General features: G+C 42.5%; 2 protein-coding genes across 3 annotated transcripts in view; one reads left to right on the top strand and one right to left on the bottom strand.

Annotated features, from left to right (window-relative positions):
• The window catches only part of ASB2 (ankyrin repeat and SOCS box containing 2), a 33,851-nt gene extending 15,032 nt beyond the window's left edge, over nt 1-18,819 (top strand). For both annotated transcript variants that reach the window (XM_062576183.1, XM_062576181.1), the window contains 5 exons: nt 1,750-1,995; nt 4,386-4,557; nt 9,506-10,067; nt 12,824-12,977; nt 14,249-18,819. In XM_062576183.1, the coding sequence (XP_062432167.1) occupies nt 1,750-1,995; nt 4,386-4,557; nt 9,506-10,067; nt 12,824-12,977; nt 14,249-14,385 (1,271 nt within the window). In that variant the 3' untranslated portion in view covers nt 14,386-18,819. The remainder of the gene's footprint in view (nt 1-1,749; nt 1,996-4,385; nt 4,558-9,505; nt 10,068-12,823; nt 12,978-14,248) is intronic.
• Nucleotides 18,820-21,059: 2,240 nt separating this feature from the next.
• On the bottom strand, nt 21,060-21,935 carry FAM181A (family with sequence similarity 181 member A). The gene has a single exon (XM_062577889.1). It carries the CDS (start codon nt 21,933-21,935, stop codon nt 21,060-21,062), a length of 876 nt encoding a protein of 291 aa, XP_062433873.1.
• Nucleotides 21,936-23,080: the final 1,145 nt, after the last annotated feature.

The following is a 23,080-nucleotide window of genomic DNA, read 5'->3' as shown; positions in this document are numbered from 1 at the left end:
GGTGGGAGGTGGGATGCTCAGGGGACTCCTCAGCACAGGGTTCACATGGATCCCTGCAGACTGTCTCAAACTTTGGGGAAGCAGAAAGCTGGGTAGTACAGGAATATGTATGCCTTTTTAAACAGTAGGTCCTAAGTAACTGTTAGATGTGGGAGTATAGTAAGTGTAGACATATTGGTGATTCATATAGTGAGTGGGACAGGCCAGGCTATGCACTATTGCAGATGCATAATGCTATAAACAACTCAGTGAGGTAGATAATGTATTTATCATGGATATATTACATTGCTGCCAGTGAAAGAGAACACTTTCTCTTGCAGAACAGCATTAAATCCATAGTATCTGAAAGGTTCAGGGAAGGCAATGATCCCTCATATCTTTATGTCCATCTGCCTTTCACTGACTACTCCCCATAAGGCAATTTTTAGTGCTCTAACTTTACATTAAAAAGCACACATTACTGGCTTACACAATAATTTTTCCATAAGCTTCAGATGCCTGGAATTATAGATGTTCAGTTTAATATGCCTGATTTTAAAATGTCTGGCTTATATATAGTCTGCCACAGAAAATTTTTTCCAACGTGAATTAAACACAGTAGCAGTGGTCTTAACAATAATAATGGTAATAATGAAAATATGAAAGCACTCTTTAACCAGAGAAAAATGTTACTGAGAATGTGCTGATCTCGATACAAAATTTTCTGGTCTATCCTCTAATAAAGAGTGAAAAGTTGTAATGACAAATTAGTCATCTTTTGTATGTAAGCAAATTGAATTCTGCAGAGCTGTTGTGCATAGGTAGTTATAGCAGTGTCTGGCTGGATAGTTTGCTTTCAGAACATGTTAGTGACACTCATGTATGGGAGAAGAAGCCATGGGAATATCTTAAGGGAAGAACCAACACTGAAAGGCAGCATTTCTATGAGAAAAAAATACTATTATTAAAAAAAACCAAACAATTGCTATAGACTGGCCTCTCTCACTGTGCATTGTACAGCATATGCTAATTGGATGTTGTAAAAATGGCTACTTATTCTAGAGGCTTTTGATTTGCCATGGTGACACAGTAAAAGTGTGCAGAGGGCTTCATGACTTTGGATGCAAAAAGCAAGGGAACAGATTTATAATAAAAAATCCTTACATATCAATAAAATTTAGCTTAGGGTGGTCCTGAGTTGTGAACTGTGGCAGACTGGGAGAGTCCTACAAGCTCACTCCATTCTTACATTCTAAGGATCCTTTGCTAGCCACTGCTTGTCTGGTCTTTTTGCATTTTCTTGACTCTGGAGCTTTATTTGCAGCTCAAGGCAGCAAGATACAGGGTCAGTTTGCACAGAATTTGGACAGAGAGTCTTTAAGTCATATGCTTTATGTGACATATTCATTCTGCATGAATATCTCCTGTACTTCATCACCTCCCTGTGTCACAGTGATACCCAGTTAGTACAAAGGTGCTGGGCTGCATCCCTCTCCGTATCAGGCTTGGTTCAGTATGGTGCATGACAATTAGCCTCCCCTAGGTCCCAGCTGAAGACTGATTTTTCTGCTACATGCTTTGCCTGCCCCTAACACTGTTATTTGACTGCAGCTTTGGCTCTTATCTTATATCGAACTAGATGGATCTTTGTTTTAATTCAGTATGGCCAAGTTGTGTTATATTACCTTTTGCTACATGAGATAGTTGCTTGGAATACCCAGAATATATGCAAAAGCTTGTCCTAGATCTCTTCCCTTTCTCTCAAAACAGCCTGCGAGCGCAAGAATGCAGAGGCTGCAAGACTCCTGGTGCAGTACAATGCTGATACCAACCATCGTTGCAATAGAGGATGGACTGCTCTCCATGAGGCTGTCTCCCGAAATGACCTGGAGATTATTGATATTCTTGTGAAAGGAGGTGCCAAAATTGAGTCCACAAATGCCTATGGAATCACTTCTTTATTTGTGGCAGCTGAGAGTGGGCAGCTGGATGCTCTAAGATACCTGGCAAAATGTGGTGAGTACAGTCATGCAATTAACATGCCTTTACTCATTTCATCCTTAATATTCCAAAGTGCCAGTTAATTCTGCATGCCTCAGTTTTTCAATCTCTGGAGACAAGGCTTAGCCAGAAGAGATGAGGAGCCCCCATTGCTCCAGAAGGCCAGATTGCATAGGGTCTTTGAGAGAGCATGGACTAGACACATAAGTTTCTTCAGCATCCATTAATGGCCACTCACTTTGTGAATTAGTTTGGTGCTCTGTATTGACTGGCAGCTTTCAAAATTCATATGACTGCACACATATAGCCTAAAATCCAGTCAATTTTAAAAAACAATGTAGGTAGTAATAGCTGGCAGAAGTTGAACATTAGCCAACCCCATTTGCTCATGAACATGCGCAAAGATGGGCAAGGTTAGTTTTCCTGCCCTAATGAATCCTGACGAGAATAAAGAACTGCTGTTGTTAACAGTTTACACCAAGGAGAAGCAGACTCGCTCTTCCTCATGTGTATGCGTGTTCAAACTTATAAGCAGAGCGAATTCGATCCTAGTTTATATTAAACCCATCTTATACTGCTCCAGTCTTATAAAACAGCTTTAAAATAAGCACAATATAATTTGCTACCATTCTGAGGCCTATTTTTGTTCTCAGTGTGGCATAATATTCTCTACATAGGTGAATATGCCTGTGAAATGAGACCAAAACAACAATGAAGATAAGAAAAACTTCTCAAGTAATTAGTATCTGCAAAAAAAGATAGGAGAATTGGGGAAGAAAAAATGCTGTCCACCGTCCAGCTAGCATTGTCAAGTCAGTTATATATGACTAGTTAGTCCATCAGACTGCCTATGATTTTGAAAATGAAGCTGAAATGTGGTTTGTGTTTCAAGTTAGATTAATATTAGGATTTCTTTAAAGTTCAATTTTGAGAAAAATACACAAGAGAAAATCCAATAAAACTGTCCAAATGTTTCAAGCCCTCAAAAGCTCCTCTGGGAATACAGGGAATGATATCATTGCATTGTTTATGGTGAGCAATGTTCATCATAAAAAAGGTTTCTTTTCCATTTCTTTTTCATTAAGAACATAGTCCTGTGTTATGTTTTGTCACTGCAGTTCTCCTGATGTTTCTAACTACAATATCTTCAAAGGGCCAAATACAACACAGATGTTTCAATCTGGAGTGAGAGCCCAGGGATATGTTCTCCTTGGCAGGGAGTTTTTGTGATCAAACAGGAGACTAATTGGCTCTTTTATTGGAGTTAGAAGCAGAACTCCAGTAAACTGTCATTCCCATTTAGGATACACAAAGAGCAGCCTTCCTGAGGACAGAATGCTAGAGTATATTAAAGCTAAAAACCTAGGCTTTCAGGCTTTAAATTTCTAGTACAGAAAAAGTTAGAATTCGAAAATATTTGTGGATAAAAGTATTAGGGCTTAGTTTACTCTTGCTAATTGTTTATTAAGCTATATACTCACTAGAGCTCAAGAAAAATCCCCCAAATAAGCCAGTAGCTCATTAACATTATTTATCCTTATTTGGGGGTAAAATTGAACATTTGGAGCCTAATTTGAAGCCTGATGAAATTAAGACATACAGCCTCACAAGTTTTGAAATGAAATATTCTTTGACTAAATCATGCTTGAATAAAAGCAGCATTCAGAGCAACTTCTAGATACTGAATTCTTTGCTTGGTATTATGAGAATGTCTTGTTATAGAATCTTATTTCAGCCTGGATATGCGCTACAATTAAAATATAGTATAAATAGTATAAATGTATTTATAATATACATATATATATATTATAAATAGTGTATATAAACACACATTTTATATATACATATATAAAATATTATTATAGAATAAGTTCCTTTGGAGGGGTCCTATTGAAATCATTTGGTCCCACCTCCTGCTGAAGAATAGTGTATATTCACACAGTAAATGTATAAATACTAATGAGATTATTGTGTCTTTTAAAAAGGCAGCGTTATATGAAGAACTACACTCTATCATATTTTAAAGCTTTTGCCTTTGAGATATAGTTGAATGGAGCCTGGATTCGTAACTGCTAGCTAATGGTTGACCTGCTGTGGTTTTTTATCCTGTGGCTACCTCCCCTTTCCAGGAGTGTATTGGCACTTTATCACATTGTTTTCCCCCAAAGAGAATGATTGCCCTAATACACGTTCCCTTATAAAATTCACATCATAGTAAAAGGTACTGGAGATCTAAAATGTAACTGTATCAATTCTTTATTTTGATATGATATGACCTCATTCACATCTCCTTCTGGTACGTTCTGTAGCTCCAGTGCTGTGGAGACTTACATTGTTCATTCAAAATATGTTGCTTCTGTCTGATTTTAACCTTTTAGTGCTACAAAGCTTTCCTTTCTTCCCAGGTGCTGATATAAATACTCAAGCCAGTGATAAAGCCTCTGCTCTTTATGAAGCCTGTAAAAATGGACATGTACGTATTGTGGAGTTTCTCTTGTCCCAGGGAGCAGATGCTAACAAAGCCAATAAAGACGGCCTGTTACCTCTTCATATAGCAGCCAAAAAAGGCATTTGCGAGTAAGTTTGGGTTCATTTCATAGTTTGATTTTTTAGACAAGAATCCAGAGTCCTTATGAAAAAGAAAGTATAAGGTCCCATATCTAAGCATTGTGAGTGGGGGAGCTGCCAGCTGAAAACTCGCCTTTCCATTTTCAGAGCTTGGGTTTGAAATTCTAAAGTGAACAAAGTGTGTTTGTGGAATGGGCTAGGACAGGACAGGATGGGATGGGATGGGATGGGATGGGCAGGGAAGGGTAGTACTGTAGGGTGCAAGATTCTTCCAGTTTTGCCAAAATATCATTTATTAGGGCTAAATAACCCCATGCACCTTGGAAGTCTATTAAACTGTGCTCCACAAAACATATTTCAGATGGAATAAAAGCATCCATGTCGAGGGTTAATGCTCAATAGCTATCACAGCATAGCTCAGTTTGCAACCATTTTCCTACCTAAACAAGCCCATAGTGATTCTTCTATACAAGCAGAACATGCTGCATCCATCTCTGGGATGTTCAGGGTTTTTCTCAGAAATAGTTCAGCTGCTGACAGCAGGAAGTATTTAGGTGAATCCCTAAGGCATTTGTGAGACCATTGCTAGAATATGGTGTCCAATTCTGAAACACTCCTTTCAGAAGGCTGTCAAGAAATTGGAAAGACTTCAGAAAAGAAGTAGAAGAATAATTCAAGGTCTAGAAGATACACTTTATTAGAGAGTGATTAAATGACTCTTAAATGTAGGAGACAAATGCATAAAGAGATCTACTGATTAGTTTCTAAAATTAGATGTGTTTGGGATAGAACTGAGCACTCACATTAAACAGTGAGACAAGTAACTAATGAAAAAAATAAACAGCAAACGGGTAGATTTATCAGTCTTTTGAATTAGAGGTGTTTCTAGGAGGAGGAGGAACTCCACAGCCTGTGAAGGTATACGTTTAGAAGATGTCACCTAGGGATGTGATTATAGCTCTATAATGTCAGTAGTTTTTGCCTAGCTCTTCCAAGAACTGATAGGTACTGCCATTACAGCATGCTTCTGAGCCTGAGCTCCTGAGTACATGCTTCTGATCCTAGGGAAAATTTAACATCCTGCCTTTAACTCCTTGCTGCTGGAAGGGCCAGTGGCTTATAGACATCTGTGAAAAACAGTCACAACTCTGATTGCAGTGAGAGACCCCTTTCACGATCATGGTAGACTCTTCTGACAACATTTTTTCTGTCAAAATCCTAACAGCAATAGTAGAATGAGAGAGTGTATCTAGCTGCAAAGACTGTGTCTGGATATTAAAACTGTCTTTGCAAAAAACTGCTGGAGCAGATTCTTATGTATTTAGCAATGTCTGAGGAATGAAAACTTTTGACAGCACTATACCTTTCCATAGTATTTTTTCTCCAAGTTTCAGTCTACTTGAGAATCCTAATTAAGCTTCTCAGATCACTTAGATAGACCTGAGGATATTTATTTTCTGTAACTGGACTAGACCTGCTTCTCTATGGAAGCTGTATGTTCCAGAGGGCAGCCCAGTGTGAGTTTATGTAAAGGATTTATACACTTCTAGCATGTGTGTAAAGGCCTTGCATAGACTTATACAAGCATAATTCAAAATTTTCTCTGGGGTTTGAGTTACAAAGACATTCTCTTGAAAACAAGCACAGTTTAGATAATAAATAGGCCAGATACAGAGCCCAGCTATAGCCACTCACTTTCAAAGAAGTTAATCCAAAAGTACAAAACATTGATCTGAATCCAATTTGTGTATAAAGCCTAGACCAGCTCTCTGAATCTACTCCTCCCCTTTGCTCAGTACCTCCACACCACAGTATGAAATCAAATTTAAATAGAAACTGTGTAACCTGAGTCCATCCCTATGTTATGAAAGAAAGGGCTTGATTCAGATCTCACATCAATTGCTGGCAATAGTCAGCAGCATAGATGAGACCAGAATTAAGCCTGAAGCCTGAGTTCCTTCGCATGTAAAAGATTGAAAACATTTTTTTAAATTGTAACTGCTGAAAACTGAATTGAAAAAAAACAGGTCTTTCATGCAGCTAGAACCAAATATTTATCTAGATGACAAAACTTTAACCCAATTGACTGATCATTCTTAATTCCTTTGGTATTCAGTAAAATAACACCCTTCATAGTGACCTCCCTTTGTATTCCTGCAGATTTAATACGTAATTCAGCAGGAATTCCATGCTTCAACTTTTTGCCAGAGCATGAAGTCTCCCTACCATCAAAGAGCCAAGAATGTGGTTCCAAAGCTCAACTGTCAACTCTTGTTGCTTGGTGTTTGTTTATTTTAAATGACACCTTGTGAATACTGACATGGAATTCATAAGGTTCATCTCATCTAGTGTAGGAAGGATAATAGTGAGCATTTAACCCCTTTCCTCTTGGAACTGATGAGCTGAGAAGGGAAGACATTATCTGTGAAGTGTGAGCAGATTTATTAAGTAAAAACAAGTCAATAATATCTTGACCCACTCATGCTAAGGATACTCTGCCTCCTTCATGTAATTTCTAGCAAATAGAAGTCACAGAAGCAAGTGTCAAGGATATAGGGAAATGTAGCAGCATTTCAAATGTGTTTATGAGGCTTAGCCCCATGACAAAAGTGGGTTTTGACCTGGCTTATTCTGCTTTTGCTGCTTTCCCTTGAGCTGCCTTCTCCCTCCAGACAGGCAGTAGAGACTGCAGTTGTGGAGGCACCATATAATTGCATCAGTCCTCTTTGGAAGATGAGAAAGAAAAGAACAAAAGGAATAAAATTTTGAGGAAGAAAATTAAGCTGCTAATACAAATTTGATTCTTTCTGCTTTACCTCCAAAAATAAATCTGGGTTGCAGGGGTTGTACCAAGGTCTGGGATATTGCAGCATTTGGATGCAGAGCCTTAGTGTGACACTCCTGCAGTAAGGTTCAGATCCTTCTTGCAAATAGAAATGAGGCAGTGCCTCTTTAATCAGATGTGAAGAGCTGGCTGGCACATATATGTTCAGGAGGGAAATAACAAAACAGACCCTTAAATCTTCAAAAACAGTAGATCGTGAGATGGCTGATATTGACACTTGGCATGGTGTCCTCACAGCGCTTTGTGCCCTTTTCACTATTATGGCTCTTACAGAACAATTGCTAATGGTGGAAAGTAGCCAGTTCACCAGGATCCAAGCTTCTTGCTCCCTGGTGAGTATCACAGCACTGGAAGATCAATAAGGCTTCTTGGAGAAAAATCCCGTGCTTCATTTCCCGAGATACTTACGTAAGGATAAAACCTCTTTTGTTTAAGAATGAGATACAGAGGTAACTTAGAGACATCAACAGTCCATCATGTAAATGAGAACATAGTTCTGTAATATGTTATGCATCTTAAACTCTCATTTCAGCTCCTGGGAGCTTTGGAGGATCAGTCTTTTTCAGGACCATTCAGTACATCACAGGCGAAGCTTGCACTGATAGTAGTGCTTATATTTTGCTTAGTTCATTATGTAAATGTTTGAGGGCCAGTGTTGAGACTGGCCATTACAGTCAAACTCAAGACATCTAGCACTATAAAAGAAACACAGTGCATATTCAGGAAACTGAGCTTTGCACGTTTGTGTATTTGAAGACCTGTTGCCTGCTATATAGAGGAGTCTGTGTGGAAGGTGGAGGAGGAGGTGTGCTCATCTTGCTGGTTCCAAGAAATTGCTTTTTTAGGGGTCTGTCTCTCTCTCCACAGGCATCATATAGGGAGCATAGCAATCTTCTGGGTCAGTAGTGACACTCAATTTGAATGTTACCTGATCTCTTTCTGGATCTAGCTTAAAGTGACTTGTCTTTTATAGAATCAACCTAGTCCCTTGACTAAAATACGTGACCTTATGAGCAGGAAATGAAGATTAAGCCCATGGGTTTAGTTATTCAGCTCCAGTGACACCTACAATGGCATCAAAATGATCATGGATTTTGGTCTGCAGGGTCACCGTACTTCACATTTTTGAACATCACATTATATAATGAGAGCAGCTCAATTTACCTTACTGCATTTAAGGCCACGTAACACTTTCCCATACATTCCCTGGTTCCTGGAGTTTAGAACTTGGCTGAACATTTTTTATCTCTGGGCTAAAGCATGGCAACTGGCCTGGAAAATATTTTTATTTCTTTTTCTCCCTTTTCTTAATTGTCTTTTTGGCTCCCCACAATCTGAAATGGACATTGATAGCCCTGTGGATTTGCCACAGCCAAAAGGCAGGCGGTGAAGGCCTCTAGGAGACGGCTCAGTTCAGAGTAAAAACTGAATTGTAAAATCTGGCCTGGAGGCCTGGAAACCAAATATATAGCTGATCCTAGCTAAGTCTCACAGAGGAGGTTTTGGTTTCATCCCCTTTATAGTCTCAGGCATCTTGTTACAGTAGTGACATATGAGGTTTACCAATGTCTTGGGTATATGTTGTCCCCACCTAGCAGCAGAGCAAGCCTGACAGAGGTGGAGAGACATCTTTTCTCTGCCAGCAGGTCTGTATGCACATAAGGTCTGGAACAGTGAGCCCATTCCTCCACTCTTGTCCATAGCACGAAGGTGGAGATGCAGAACATTTGGGAGAGCCTGGCAGGGTGTCCGTCATTTTTTAACTGCCACTTGAGTTTTGGCCTATGAGTGACTACAGGGTAGACGAGGTGTCAGCATGCCTCCTCTTCCATCGTAACTGCCTTTATCCCTGCCTTTACCTTACAGAAACTGAGAGATCATTTCAAACAATTTGTTCCTCCCTGCAGGGGAGGTCACATAGCCCGTTTTCTGCAAGGCAAGAGCATACATAAAGTTGTTGACAGGTTCCAAGTTCATGCCCTGATTTACCTCAGAGCGAATTGTCTCTCTGCCTGAGTTAACAGGCTCTTTCTTACGGTTACAACCGTACAGCTACAATTTGCAGCAGGTTCCCTAAAGCTCACAGCTCCTCCCTGACTCTCCGCTCGGCAGGATTGTCTCCATGCTGATCCCCGTAACCAGCCGCACTCGTGTCAAGCGCAGCGGCATCAGTCCCCTGCATTTAGCAGCTGAGCGCAACAACGACGACATCTTGGAAGAGCTGATCGACGCGGGCTACGATGTGAACAGTGCCCTCTCCCAGGAGCGCTCCTGCCTTTACGAGGACAGACGCACCACCCCCCTTTATTTTGCCGTCTTTAACAACAACATCTACGCTACAGAGCTCTTGCTGCAGGCTGGAGCCAACCCCAACGTTGACCTCATCAACCCATTACTTATCTCCATTCGCCACGGCTGCCTAAAGACTATGAAACTGCTTCTTGACCATGGAGCAAACATTAATGCCTACATTTCAAGCCATCCCACCACGTTTCCAGCTACCATCATGTTCTCAATGAAGTACCTTTCTGTGATGAAATACCTCCTGGATCTGGGCTGTGATGCAGTTTCCTGTTTTGAGTGTCGGTACGGAAATGGCCCGCATCCTGCGTTAAATTACAGAAGGGACAGACTTAACGATCCTCAGCAGTCCAAAGAGCCAACTGTAGTACAGGTAAGCATTGCCTAATTTACCTACAGTACTTCTGAAGACTTATCTTACCAATGAGTTTTGCTATATTAATGTATTTCTTCTCCCAATTTTCCTGTGAGAAAAGGATGGAAGTTTCATGAGTTTTTTCATAATTCCTGTGTTCCAAAAGACCTACCTGGGAAACAAAAGAGCTGTCTTCTCCTTGAGAGGATTTGTTGAAAAAAAAAATTCTCAAGGACACCATATTTTTGTCAGAAAAAAGGAATAAAATATAATATCCCCAATTCTTGAGCCATGATACAATACAACATAGAGTGGGCAGAGGGCTGGAATCACAGGAGAAAGTTTGTCTGTAGCCCTCTGTGATATCTCATCCACACGAAACAGTTCTGCTTTTCACCTGTAAAAATACAGTATTTCCCTCTGGGTCTCAGCTAACACTATCTCTTAGTGCTTATCAAAACACGGAACCATTTGCCCGGAAGTATGTGGCTCTTGCAGACTTCACCTCATAGGTCAGACAATATGAGACAGAGATAGCAAAAGCTGTGTAAAATTACTTGCACTTGTAGGAAAAGAGAGATCAGTGAGGGACAAACACATATAGAACTGAAAAAGCAATTCCTTCCTTCTAAGAAATGTTATTTTAAATTTGCTTCCAATGACTAGGCTGGCTAATAAAAGTAAGGCTTATATGGTGTAGCTTAACGATACGTTTGTGAAGGTTTATATTCTGAAATACAGAGGATCATGTGAAATTGTAACCTTCTCCCCACAGAAGATGTATGTTTCTTATTTTCTCATATCAGATTACATAAAGATAATAATTTGAATGATTACTCTTTGTAAAGGCTATGAGCTACTGGAAGTGAATTTGAAAATTCGTAACTATAAACCATTACTGTTTTTACTTAATTAGTGTTTCTTAGGGAAAGTGAACCCATAGAAATGGTCCCTGTCTCACTCCACATTTCCCAAATTGCAGTTTTCAAACAATGAACACAGGGAATCAAGTATCCTACTGCCACAAGAGGGCATTCAGGGGCCTACTGAGACTGCAGGCAAAATACGTCCCAGGACTAAAGTCATTTTGTCTCTGAGAATCCCGTTGTATGCAGTTGCAGGTTTGCATGGTTTTGTTTTGTTTTGCTTCATTTCCTGCAACAAGTTTTGGAATTTTTATTCTGGAAAATGTTTTTGTAGACTGAGCTTGTGTGTAGAGAAGAGAGAAATGGACAGGTAAGCCGTCTAGTAGAGACAAGAACAGAAAAACAGTAAGACTCGGTGTTTTATTACCCTACACCTGTGTCCTCATTTAAACTCAGCAGAGTAGCTTTACTGCTTGGAGGTGGTAGTGCAGCCCCCCTACTTTGCACATTCTATGGGTAGCTGCATGGCAACAGCAGGTGCACTGAGGAATCAGGTCTGTATATGCCAAATTGAACTTTCAATAATCAGTCCAAGTAGGAAACTGGGTTGTCCACTGGGATCCTCCCAGAGTTTCATTTTCCTTGGAAACACTACATGGGAATGCTTAGGGAGACAAAGCCAGAAGAATAGTAAACACCTCTGTGGAGGCTCTCAATTTAAATAAAATGGCCTTATAATATTCTGCAGCTTTATTCTTCCCTAGGTAAGCTAATATCATTTTACTTCTGAATGAGAGTATCCATACAAGGGCTTAATGCATTTTGAGTTAGGGCTCATGCAAATACAATCAAATATGATCTAGTTACAAGAGCTTAAACTGAAAGAGTTTTAAGCTGGTGCCATTTCTTTCCCATTTTGGGTAGGCTCAGAGTGTGCCTGCTGACAGTGTCAGTGATTAAGCTGATAGATGGTACTTAAATCACTGTAATTCAATGGAGTTCAGCCATGTGCCTGAGTTCTTGTGTGCAGTGTGATTTAATTCATCTTAACTTTCCTGACTGCTCTGATACAGATCAGTCACAGATACCATCATCATATGCAGCACCCTAGTAGAGAGAGATGAAGCTGTCTAGTATAATACACATATTTAGACTAAAGTGGAAAGATAAACCACTGTTTTTTTAAAATGAGATGGCTTTTAAGTCTGTTTTTCAGTATCAATGAAAGCAGCCCTTCATGCAAAGCCTCTCAGTACTCTGCAGCTCTCACATGTGGCAACAGAAGTTTTGCCTGATCCAGGACCGAGTAAAGGAGGTATCTTTGCTCCATGTTAGGACCAGTGTGAGTGAAACTGCCTGGGATTCATCTCCCAGACTCATTTCTAGCAAGGTGTTTGATGCCCAAAAGCTGCACATACCAGTGGGTTCACTAGAGCAAGGAGGTGCTGTGCTCTGCCAAATCTCCTGTTTCCCCAGAGCCTCCTTTGCACACAGTTGCCCCATGGATGCTCTCCAAAGAAGGAAAGGAACCCAACACACTCAGTTGCAGCTCCCTGTGCTGTGTGAGCCCTACAGCAGATCCCGCACCAGCATGGGGTGGAGCCAGTAGTGCTGCTCTGCCCTCCCATTTGCACGGGAGAAGGACTGTCAGATCCCTGTGAACAATCCAGCATCCTTTCTATTCTCCGGAGCCAGAACTCCACCAGGGTTTTGTCTTCTCCTCCTGTGGTGGTAAAGGGGAATTCTGCCCTCAGTCTCAAAAAAAAGGCTTTAGTAGAAGTTTTCTGAGGAAAAAATGGGAATTGCCCTCATGTCTGGTAGCAAGGTGGGACAACCAAAGCAGCTGGGGCTGTCGCTGTTGTTAGTTTCATCTCTCACTGACTGTGGTGACTCTGTTTTTTGTTGAAGTTTTGTGACATGGTGTCCGCTCCAGAGATGAGTCGTTGGGCCGGGCCTATTATCGATGTTCTCCTGGATTATGTGGGTAACGTGCAGCTTTGTTCCCGGCTGAAGGAGCACATAGACAGCTATGAGGACTGGGCTGTCATTAAAGAAAAAGCAGGTATGGTCACCCAGGGAAGAATCTTGCGCAGACTCCCACTGCTGGATTCAAAGCCTCAGTCATCATCTCTTTTAATTTCCTTTCTTTCTGTTGAAAAATCCTATAGGTTTTTAACCTAATTTCTACAGATCCTTGCTTGATTCATCTCTGTTAAACTCTGTAGGATTTCCCCACAGAGACTAAATTACATTTGGGCCAGGTATGAGGTAGCAGAAATTGCTGAGTTGCCGTTGACTCTGTGATGTTAAATTTATGCTAGCTGAGGATTTGACTCACTGGGAATTAATCTTGCCAGTGTAGGAAGGCTCATTTGGGTGAACCTGGGGTGCAGTCAAATTAGAGCAGGTGAGTAACATCTCCACACTGGCTCAGCAGGCACTAGTGGCCTTAAAACAACCACTAATACTCTGCACTTCTAAAAGAGCATTTCCCACAGGGATCCAAAGTCTTTCATAGACATTGTCAGAGCAAGTTCCTCAGCACCCAGCTGAACTGCAAAAATATTAAACTTATTTTCAGTGAGGAGGATGAATACAGTGAAGCAGCTTGCTTAAATCTTCACAGGGAAGCCTGTTGCTGAGTCTGATATGGGATGCAGTATCCCAGCCTCCAGCCCCGCTTCCTTCCTTAGGAAGGCTGCCATGGAGGCCAGAAAAGGAAAAGACTTGTTTTTCATTCCGCCTTCTCCTCCCATTTTCCTCTACTTAATATTTTTCTCCCCATCTTCCTTCTCAGCTGTGTTTCCCATGGGGCAGCTCCCACGCTAGCCACACTGGCAAGCCATTGCTCCTGGCACTTTGCACAGCGGGACTTTATGTGGCACTGTCTCTCTGTCACAAGGCTTCCTCCTCGCCCCTTTACTTCTGCCCCCACGTTTACAAATCTCCCTCTTTCTTTTCTCCTGCGGCAATTCTCTCAGGCCCTCCCAGCACCCTGAGGCTGGCGTGGTGCGTGGCAGAGGGGAAGCGAAGGAGGTGAGAGGAAATCCTGCCAGTGCGAAAAGCAGAACAATTCTGTATCTTCGTTTGCTTCCCCAAAACCATCTGTAAAGGTCCTTACATGTTCCCCTTCCTACCCTTTGTGGCCTGTGTGGGTGTGCTGTGGCAGGACTCCTTTCTAATCAAGCTGCGTCAGCATGCTGGCTGCAGGCAGTGATTCACTGCCAGTAATGTTCCCCCAGCCTTGGTGTGCTTGCCACCGACCAGGCCAAACTGAGCTGTTGCCCTCGAGTTTAAGTTGTTTTGTTTGTATCTCTGACCTGTCTCTTTCAGAGCCCCCAAGACCTCTTGCCCATCTTTGCCGCATCAAGGTCCGAAGCTTGGTTGGAAGAAATCGCATTAAGCTTATTGACACCTTGCCTCTCCCAGACAGACTGATTCGATACTTACAGCATGATTACACGCAGTGACCTTGGGCAAACCAGACACACAGCAGCTTCCCAGCATGGCACCCAGCATCATCGCAGTGGAAATGGCATGGCAATGGCACACATGCTGCATGGTCGGGAGGAACTGCTGCTGACCTTGGTCAAGTGGCCTCCAATTACCCAGCTAAAGCAAATACACTTCTGGAGCCAGAATGAGAACAAACTGAAACAGTGTGCTAAATACAGAACTATCACTGGTTTTTCCAAGAGAAAACTTTTACGATTCACCTCAGAACTTTGTCTGCGAAGAAAGGGAAATGAAAACCAGCACTGAAAGATGAGTAGTGCTGACACAAGTTTCAATGAGGAACTAAAAGGTATTCTGGGGTCTGGTGGAACTTAGAGTCCTTCCTGTGATCAGTATTCAGAAATCATCAAGAATCACAGTATTTGGAAAAACAATCACATTTCACTCACTGACTGAGATTTTTCTTTTAATTTCTATTCTGTCGTTTAGATTTCTGCTCAATGTGCTTGTTACTAATTCTCTGATACTTTGACACCATCTTGCTAACACTTTTACTTTCCTTTTTTTTTGACCTTTCTTTTTGAATAGAGAATTTGATTTCTGAACATCAAAGCTCAGAATTTCTAAATAGATTCTTGTTCCCTCAACACAGTACTGTGTAAATATTAGGGGAAATCCAGAAGTCCTGGTTCCTTTAAAAGTCAAGGGAAGATTTATTTAAGAAGGATGTAAGAACTGTATTTATGCATAGAAAATACAGTTCATATTGCATTTTGTTTGCAAGAAGTAGGTGAAATTGTATTGGAGAGAATTTTCTAGACTGGGGATTTGAAAGCAACTCTGAGCTCATTTTGGCGGTGTAAATTAGAAGTAGCTGCACTGAAAACAGTAGCTTTACTCTGCCTTGAAGCTGGTGTCAGAAAAGAATGAAGCCCTAGAGGAACATGAACTGACAGTGACGCAGTGAGAGAGGCAAGGTACATAGGGATATGCAGCCTTGTTAAACCAGCTTTATTTGTTGCTATGCTATATCTTACTGTCCCCACAAAACCCAGCCTCTCTTACCTCCTTGGACCACTGTGACTATGACAATACTATTACTGGAAGACAGATTATTTCAAAATGATGAAACTCAAACCCAAAATTAGCATTCTAAAGCCTTATTCAGGTGCCTAAACAAGGTGAAGTTGCTTGCACCAGATGTAGTTCTGCTGAAGCCCACGGGACCACATTTGGTGTCAGATATTACTGAGGTAGAATAAAAGCCTTATTCAGCCCTGACTTTCCTGACTTTGGAAGTTCAGAGTATCTCTTAGCTCCCTTTGACACTAATGAAAATTACTATCTCAGCTTCTTTGAAAATTAGGTCACCTATTTACAGCTAAGATCCACAACTGATTTATGGCAGCTTAACAAGTCACCATCTATCAGCTGAACTGCTATAATTGTCCGTGAAATTCTCTTATTGAGGTTTTTAACAAGTCACATTCTCTCGCAGCTGGGGAGGCTGAGGAGCTCATGAACAGTTATTGGCAGTGACAGCTCCACTGACAGGTGTGACTTGTGGAACCACTGTGATCTGATGTGTGCCTCAGTCCTAGTCAGACACCTAAGTAACGATGGAAGAATCAAAATTTGGCACCATATCTTTGCAGATCTCATGCTAGTAGCACACCAGTCCTTATCTTAGGTATCAAAGGAGCTGCACACTATGGTTTGGTAGGATTTCCACCAGAAGTTTGACAGACATGTTTTCCGTATTGGGTGGTGTACCATACACGGAATCAGGCAGAACTTTAAGTAGAGAAAATATGTTGCACTGAGTTTTCTTTGTGTAGAGTTTCACACCTTAACACAGGATTAAAACTGTGTTGCACACATGCAGACCTATTTGGGCATAGAAGTTTAGATTGTGAAATGGATTGGTGTGAAAAGTGTTCAGCACTTGTAGAGTAGCATGAAAGCAGAAGCAGAAATGGTTACAGCTAACTGTGCTCTACCTATAGCTGTCTCCTTCTCAAGCACAAAAGTAATTGAAAAACCAACACAGTTTCAATTCAGACTGAACTGTGATCTTCTTGCAAAGCCTTGGAAAGTCAGGTGAGATTTCTCCACTGTTGAAATTTTGTCCAGCAACTTCCCTTATTACCAGTTTGGGATCTGCCTCCTTGTCCCGAAGCATGAACCTCAGCAGTCTTTCATGGTGGGAGGGAGGTGCTCAGAGGGGAGCCGTGCTGTCTCCTCATCCAGTCCCATGGTGGGCTCAGTCCTGTGGCACATGGGCACTCTGTCAGGCCTCATAGATGGAGCTTCCCAGTCACACTGGTTAAGAGCTGGCCATCAGTGCCCTCAGTACTGAGAACAGCTGCCTGAATGGGCCACTAAAACTCTCTCCTGGGTTTTGGGAGACTGTCCCTGCAGACCAACTCTTTAGAAAATATGTTCATATTTCAAACAAAAAGAAAAAAGGAAAAGAAAGGTACCTTTATTCCCTGCGTGCTGTGCTGCCTAGAAAAGACTGTCCCAGGCCACCCCTGGCACCTCACAGCACTGAGCAGTGCAGCTCTCCCAAGCTGTGATCGTGGAAATGCCTTCTGAACCACACCAGCGATCTGCTCCAGGCTAATAAATATTGAGTGGAGGGAAAGGGAACGGGGATTGGAATTCTTTAGGCCTGTATTGCCTGGCAGAGACTACGTCCTTAAGCATTCGTTTGGTGTGCAGTGACAGCCTTGGAGACTGCTGGCTGATAGAAGGTTTTAAAATCACCATTTGCATGTACACACCACAAGGATGTTTCCCAAGCTGAAAATTTCCCCTGAACCAAAATCAGATACAAAAGTCTCACAAATCACTTTTTTTTTTTTAAATTTCCTTGGAAAGTTGAAACTGGGTTTGGGTGGAGCAAACACACAAAGTCCATTTCTTCAGCCAAGGAATATTCATGTCTATTGGGAAAGCCATGTTCTGGTAGCTCTAAAACATTTGTCCTGACCAGGAGTATCACTGAGCTGGAGAGTGCTAATCTGCTATGGAAGTACCACAACTGTGAGAATAAAGGCACACTTTGCGCAGAAACTGTGGAAAAAATGAGTCTGTAAGTGGGTGAAAGTAGTAATTACAATATTATTATATCCTTTCTGCTTGATCCTTACTGAAAACCTTTACACCATCAGTTTACATTTATTTGCACTGAAAAAGAGCTGGCTACCTCTTACACACTGACCGCTGACCGTATTTCATGTGTGATACTGAATCTGCACAAATTCGATGTGAATTTAATACGTCTGTCTAGAAGTTACTGTGAAATGGCAAATACCAAACAACCCAAACAAACAAGGCTTTGTAACCAGATCAGTACTTCCAGTGCAGGGTAAAGTGGTTTGTTTTTACTCAGCATGGTAGATTTCTTCAGAGATTTTGACTTTTTCTGAAATGTCCTAGGAGTATTTCATGACCAGGTTACTGTACATTTTTTTTTTTTTACTGCAACATGTGCAATTCACTTTATATTCTTGTGCACTTTTTTGATTTTTTATTTTATTTTGTATGAAAGCCTTTTCATTCACCTTCCCTTCCCATTATTTATAAAAGCTATTGTGGTGTTAACAGTTTAAATTTGCATTGTTGTAGTAAATAGCAGCTCTCAAATGTTATATTTCCATCTTTCAAAGTATGAGTAAACAAGTAGATTTTGTCCTGAATAGCCACACTAAATAACTTCACAAAAAAATAGCCAGGAAAAGTCTGAATCAGTCCAACCTTGAACAATTAATAATTTTGAAGTAATCATCTCAGGGGTGAGAGAGCATGTCTAGCTCAGTTGTTTAGAGTGTGGTGCTAATAATGCCAAGGTTGTGGGTTTGATCCCCGTATGGGCCACTCATCTGAGGGTTGGACTGGATGATCTCCGGAGGTCCCTTCCAACCTTACCAGTTCTATGATTCTATGAACAGCAAGCGTTATGAGCAAGACAGAGTTGCAATTCCTTGTAAGTCTTTTGGAAAGCCTCACGCATCCTCATTCAGTGATTTCAATCACCCTTAAAAATTGTCTTCTGTTCATTTGCGTTTTACTTCACTGTTGCTCTAGTTCTTAGCTACACCAGAGCTCTACCAAAGGCCTAGAGTCTGTCCTGGGCTGATGAGGCAAGTCTTATTTCCTGAAGATTGTAAGGATTTTAGAATGTAACATCTGTCTGAATCTGAGGGTAAGTATATAAATATCTGTGTGTTGAAGGTCATTTGGAGCATTTTAGTTCAACCCTTCCTCTTAAAAACATATTATTCTACTACATGTAAAGCATAGAGCCACACACCTTCAAAATAATACAGAGTTTAAAAGAAGAAAAAGCAAAACACAGCATTTAATTTCAAAAAGGTTGAAGCTTGGTTTGAACTTCCTTCTTTTTCTGGATTCCCTCAGAAATAAAATTTCTGCAGAAACTATATACTTTTGCAACTATTTCAATTTCTATGGAAATCTGTACTCTGGTGTCATATGTGGCACTTCCAAGTTTCTCTCCTAAACTCAACCAGAAATGCTCGCCCACAGCAATCGCTGCACTACCTGTGGGCTGTTGCGTGACCTGCTCGGCTCACCCACTGGAAATCCAGAGCAATGCCAAGGATGCTGCTGAGCCGTGACGCCACTGAGACAGAGTTCATCTGTATTACAACAGAGACATGGGGCTATGTGTGTGAGAAAATGTTGCTGTTACCAGGTAAAGAAGTCCCTTGCACATAGCTCTACAAATTCAGAGCCATAATTCTCCCACTGAATTAAAAGGGAGTGCTACCTTTGATTTCTGTTAGAGTAAGGGAGGGATAGAGTGTCCTCTTTCCCTTTCCTTCCCCCCACAAAATACAAAAATCTTATGTGCACCTCTAGGTCAAGTGCTAACTGGATGTCCCTACCCCTTAGACCTGCTCTTCACTACCCTGCACATTGCATGTTGTTGCAGGCATGTGCTACCACAGCCGTTTCCTGCCGTCTCTCTCCTGTAAGAGTGATCTACACAGGCTTGATGCACATATTAAGTGCTGGTACCAGAGAGAAGGCAGTAAAAACCATTTCTGTGGTTACTTTTGGCCTGCTAGACTAGCACATTGCAGCCATTGCTTTCAGATAGGTAAACAAGGGTGTGATTCAGTGAGAGATTTAGGAAGAGTAAGATACTTTTGGCCAGAGGGCAGTGTATATATCCTAACTAACGTCGTAACTCCGCTATGTAATGCCAAGCCCCATCAGAAGATCCAAAGCTACACTTTAGAAGGCTTAAAATGTTAATTTTCTTATGACTGCACTGTCCTCGAAAGAAGCTAAGCCCGTTTTCCCCTAGCGAGCTGCACTAGCTGGGGAGCGCACTGATCGAGGCTGCCTTCTGCTGCATCCAGGGAGAAGTTCCCATTAACTCCGGTGGGAGGTGGCTCAGGCCCTGAAAGATCAGAGCCCATTCTCTGGCCTTTTTCCCTCCCATTATATACTTCTCTTGACTTCAGTGATTTACAGTATTTACAATATAAATGAATGGATTTGTAAGCCTGCAATAATAAACCGCTCAGAGCTCATGTTCTGTGACTGAGCACTGCATTCTCCACGGGCTTTAGCAATGTTTAACTTGAGAATATCCGCTATTAGCTTTTCTAAAGCAACTTCATTAAAGTAATTGAGAAAACACTTTGTAGTCAAATATTGTGATTTTATCTTAAAATCAGGCAAAATAAAAGATCTCCTCTGCTAGTCAGAAGTCAAGGCAAGCTATGCTATGCACTTTTCTATTATATTTTAAATTTTTGTATTCAGCAAATGACATGATTTGTCATTTGTGCTTTTGACACTCAGAAATTAATTCTGTTTTTATTTGCAGCAGTCTAACACTAACTAATTTCCCAGCCTCAGAAGAGTTGTTGTTGATCTATAGCACTCTGAATGGGCAGAGATTTCAGCCCTCATATCTAACCACTGCTTAAAAATAAAATCTGTGTCTACTCAGCAGGACAAAAATAAGCAGACTTCATTTGCAGAATGACTAGGATAAAATTATCTCCTTTCTTCCTTCTTTTTTTTTTTAATTCTCTCAATATTTACATATAAGAAGAGCTTAAATCAATTTACAAATATGGTTTCTACATTAAATACTGTCCTTCCAGTCTCTTGGATGCCAAAGGAAGTGACCCGAGTATCTTGACTTCCCTGGAATTAAAGCACAAAAACTGTTTGAATGGGTTTAATTCATTTCATTTCACTGCTGTGGCTGCAGGGCAGCCCCAGAAAGATGTTCCCACATGGAGGAGGTCTCCTAGGTGTTACAAGTGCAGATTATGAATGGCTCTTAGCCCAACTCGCCATGGCTCAAACAATGCGCTTCCATAAAAGAGGCCTGATTTGCCTTGCACTTCATGCCACTGGCTTCATGAGGCTTATTCCTGATTTACACCCATGTAGCAAGAGGAGAATCAAGCCCAGATAGATTCACAGCCGTTGTTTAACTCACCCCAGCCTGTGCGAGAGGAACCCCGCGCAACCGCTGCCGTCTCTAGACAGAAACCACCCTCCTTTCCCGCGCACCGCTCCGCACTTCGACTCGCTCGCGCCCACGTCTGACATTACACTTCCATTCATTTTACGGAGCTACTGTATTCAAAGTCACACACACACACCCCTGGCTCCTTCCCACCACCCCCAGCTAAATATAGCCAAAAACATTGAAAATAGGAGGGGGCAGAGCAGGCTTAGTGGGGATGGGTTTCAAAACCACGGGCCGGTAGAGTTTCTGCCCCGTGCTGTCCGCCTCCTTGCAGAAGTGCTGGATCTCCGCGGGCAGCGCCGCGCTTTTCCGCCACAGCCCCAGGCCCGGGAAGGGCGACGGCGGTAGCGCCCCCGGGGTTTGGTACAGCGGCTGCCCGGAGCACTGGAAGGGGCAGCAGGTCCAGGTGGCCACCTGGCCGGACATGGGTGGCCCCGGCGCCTTGGCAGGGTCCTTCTCGCTGCCACGCTGCACGGGCTCAGAGGGGCTCTCCGGGCCGGCAGCCTCCGGGCTCCTTCTGTTTTTCTTCCCCTCGTAAGGAAGAGGGTCTCCGGAGCTGGGGAGCCCGTCCAGGCCCGTGGGAAAGCTCCTGGCCAGCAGGCTCTGCGCTGGCCGGGGCTCTTCCCAGAAGGAGGCAGGCAGCTGTCTCTTCCTCATCGGCACCTGGTCCGGCCTGGTGGGCTCGGAGTTTGGCTCTTGCAAAACCTGCTCCCCAGAGAAGGTCTCCTCCACCTCAGCTGTCCTCAGCTCCTTCTCGGCGGCAGCTCTGCAGTGGCTGGAGTCCACCGCCTCGGGCTGGGAGCTGCGACTCCTGTCCTCTGCGCCCCGCTTCACGCTGCACTCCACGGATTTGCTGGGGTGGCACCGTGGGATCCTGGAGTATTTCTGAGAAAATCTTTTGAGCTGTTTCTGCAAATATTTTCTGTGGTCAACTGACCGGCGGCAAGGAGCGGATTTATCCAGAGCTGCTTTGATGTCACTCGAGGCCAGATTGACGAAATTCAGGAGGGTTTTTACCTCGCTGTCTGATGCCATTTCACAGAATGCAGCTTGCAGAGATTTCCATTAAAAGTTTATAGTCCCTCTCTTCCAACTTTGGCAAATCTGTGAAACACGATGGGCAGATTTAGAGTGCGAAGCATCAAAAACCATCAAGCAAATTGGGGTGGGGTGGTGGGAAGAAACATGTCAAACTTCTCAACTAAACAAACAAGTCGTCAGCTCGCTCCTGTGTGGGTGAACTTTGCAAGCGTTGCCCCGCGCTCGCAGCCCGGCGTCCCCGGCATCGCTGCCCGGGCGCACGCAGATGCGGGGATTGGCTTGCTCGTGCCGGAGAGCCCAACGCTTAATCTTGTTAGATAACGCTCAAATCGCACGCGGAAGCCTCGGCAGCAATTCCCGTGTCCCCGTAGCTAAGCACACACACTCACCCGGGCGCGCAGGAGGTTGTCTCACCCGCGCCGGCTGCTACTGTAGCACTGCTGAGACGAGCCCCCTTCCCCGGCTAATCTTGTTACGCAGGTTATACACTACCAACCTTTACAGAAGCAGCCGGAGCCTGCGAGTGTTTAGAAGCAGTTTAGCAAGCACTTGAGTAAGCTGAATGAATATCGACTCCGTCTAGTTCGGGGGCTTTCTCAGGCCAATCAGAAGCCACTTTGCCAAATACAAAGCATCCCAATCAGGCATTAGCCTCCCCGTTCTCACATTCTTTGCCATCACAAATTGTTGCCATGGGGACGGCCACAGAAAGACAGCTAATAAATACAATCATTTCCCTGCGATTTCTACCATTCTCCTCTATCCTCTTCACCCCTACTAAGGCTTTTTCTTTTTTCTTTTTTTCTTTTTTTTTTTTTTTAAAGACACAATCCAAAGAGAAAATGCTGATGATGAGCTAAGAAACCTTAGACACCCTATTCTCTGCACTCCCCAAAGCTGTCTAGGGGCTGATACTAACCATGCTTCATTGGCACAGGACAATGTAATACGGGGGACCAGGCTAGCCTACTTTTAACCGTTCCCCATCACAGCTCTTTTTTTTTTTTTTTTTTTTTTTTTTTAAGAGGAGGATGATGTCAGAAAAAGGTAGGAAAGGAACAAATCTCTAAAGAGATGTGCAGATATCCATGGAAAGGGAGCTTGAGCGCTCAAGAATCTTGTCTTTATGTTTGCCCCCT

The sequence above is a fragment of the Rhea pennata genome, chromosome 5, assembly GCF_028389875.1.
Source record: "Rhea pennata isolate bPtePen1 chromosome 5, bPtePen1.pri, whole genome shotgun sequence".
NCBI classification, from domain to species: domain Eukaryota; kingdom Metazoa; phylum Chordata; class Aves; order Rheiformes; family Rheidae; genus Rhea; species Rhea pennata.
The sequence above is the reverse complement of the archived record's forward strand: the minus strand, read 5'-3'. Positions and strand labels throughout refer to the sequence as shown.

Excerpts from the sequence above, each read along its gene's own strand:
- FAM181A (XM_062577889.1), bottom strand. The coding sequence starts at position 21,935 with ATGGCATCAGACAGCGAGGTAAAAACCCTCCTGAATTTCGTCAATCTG.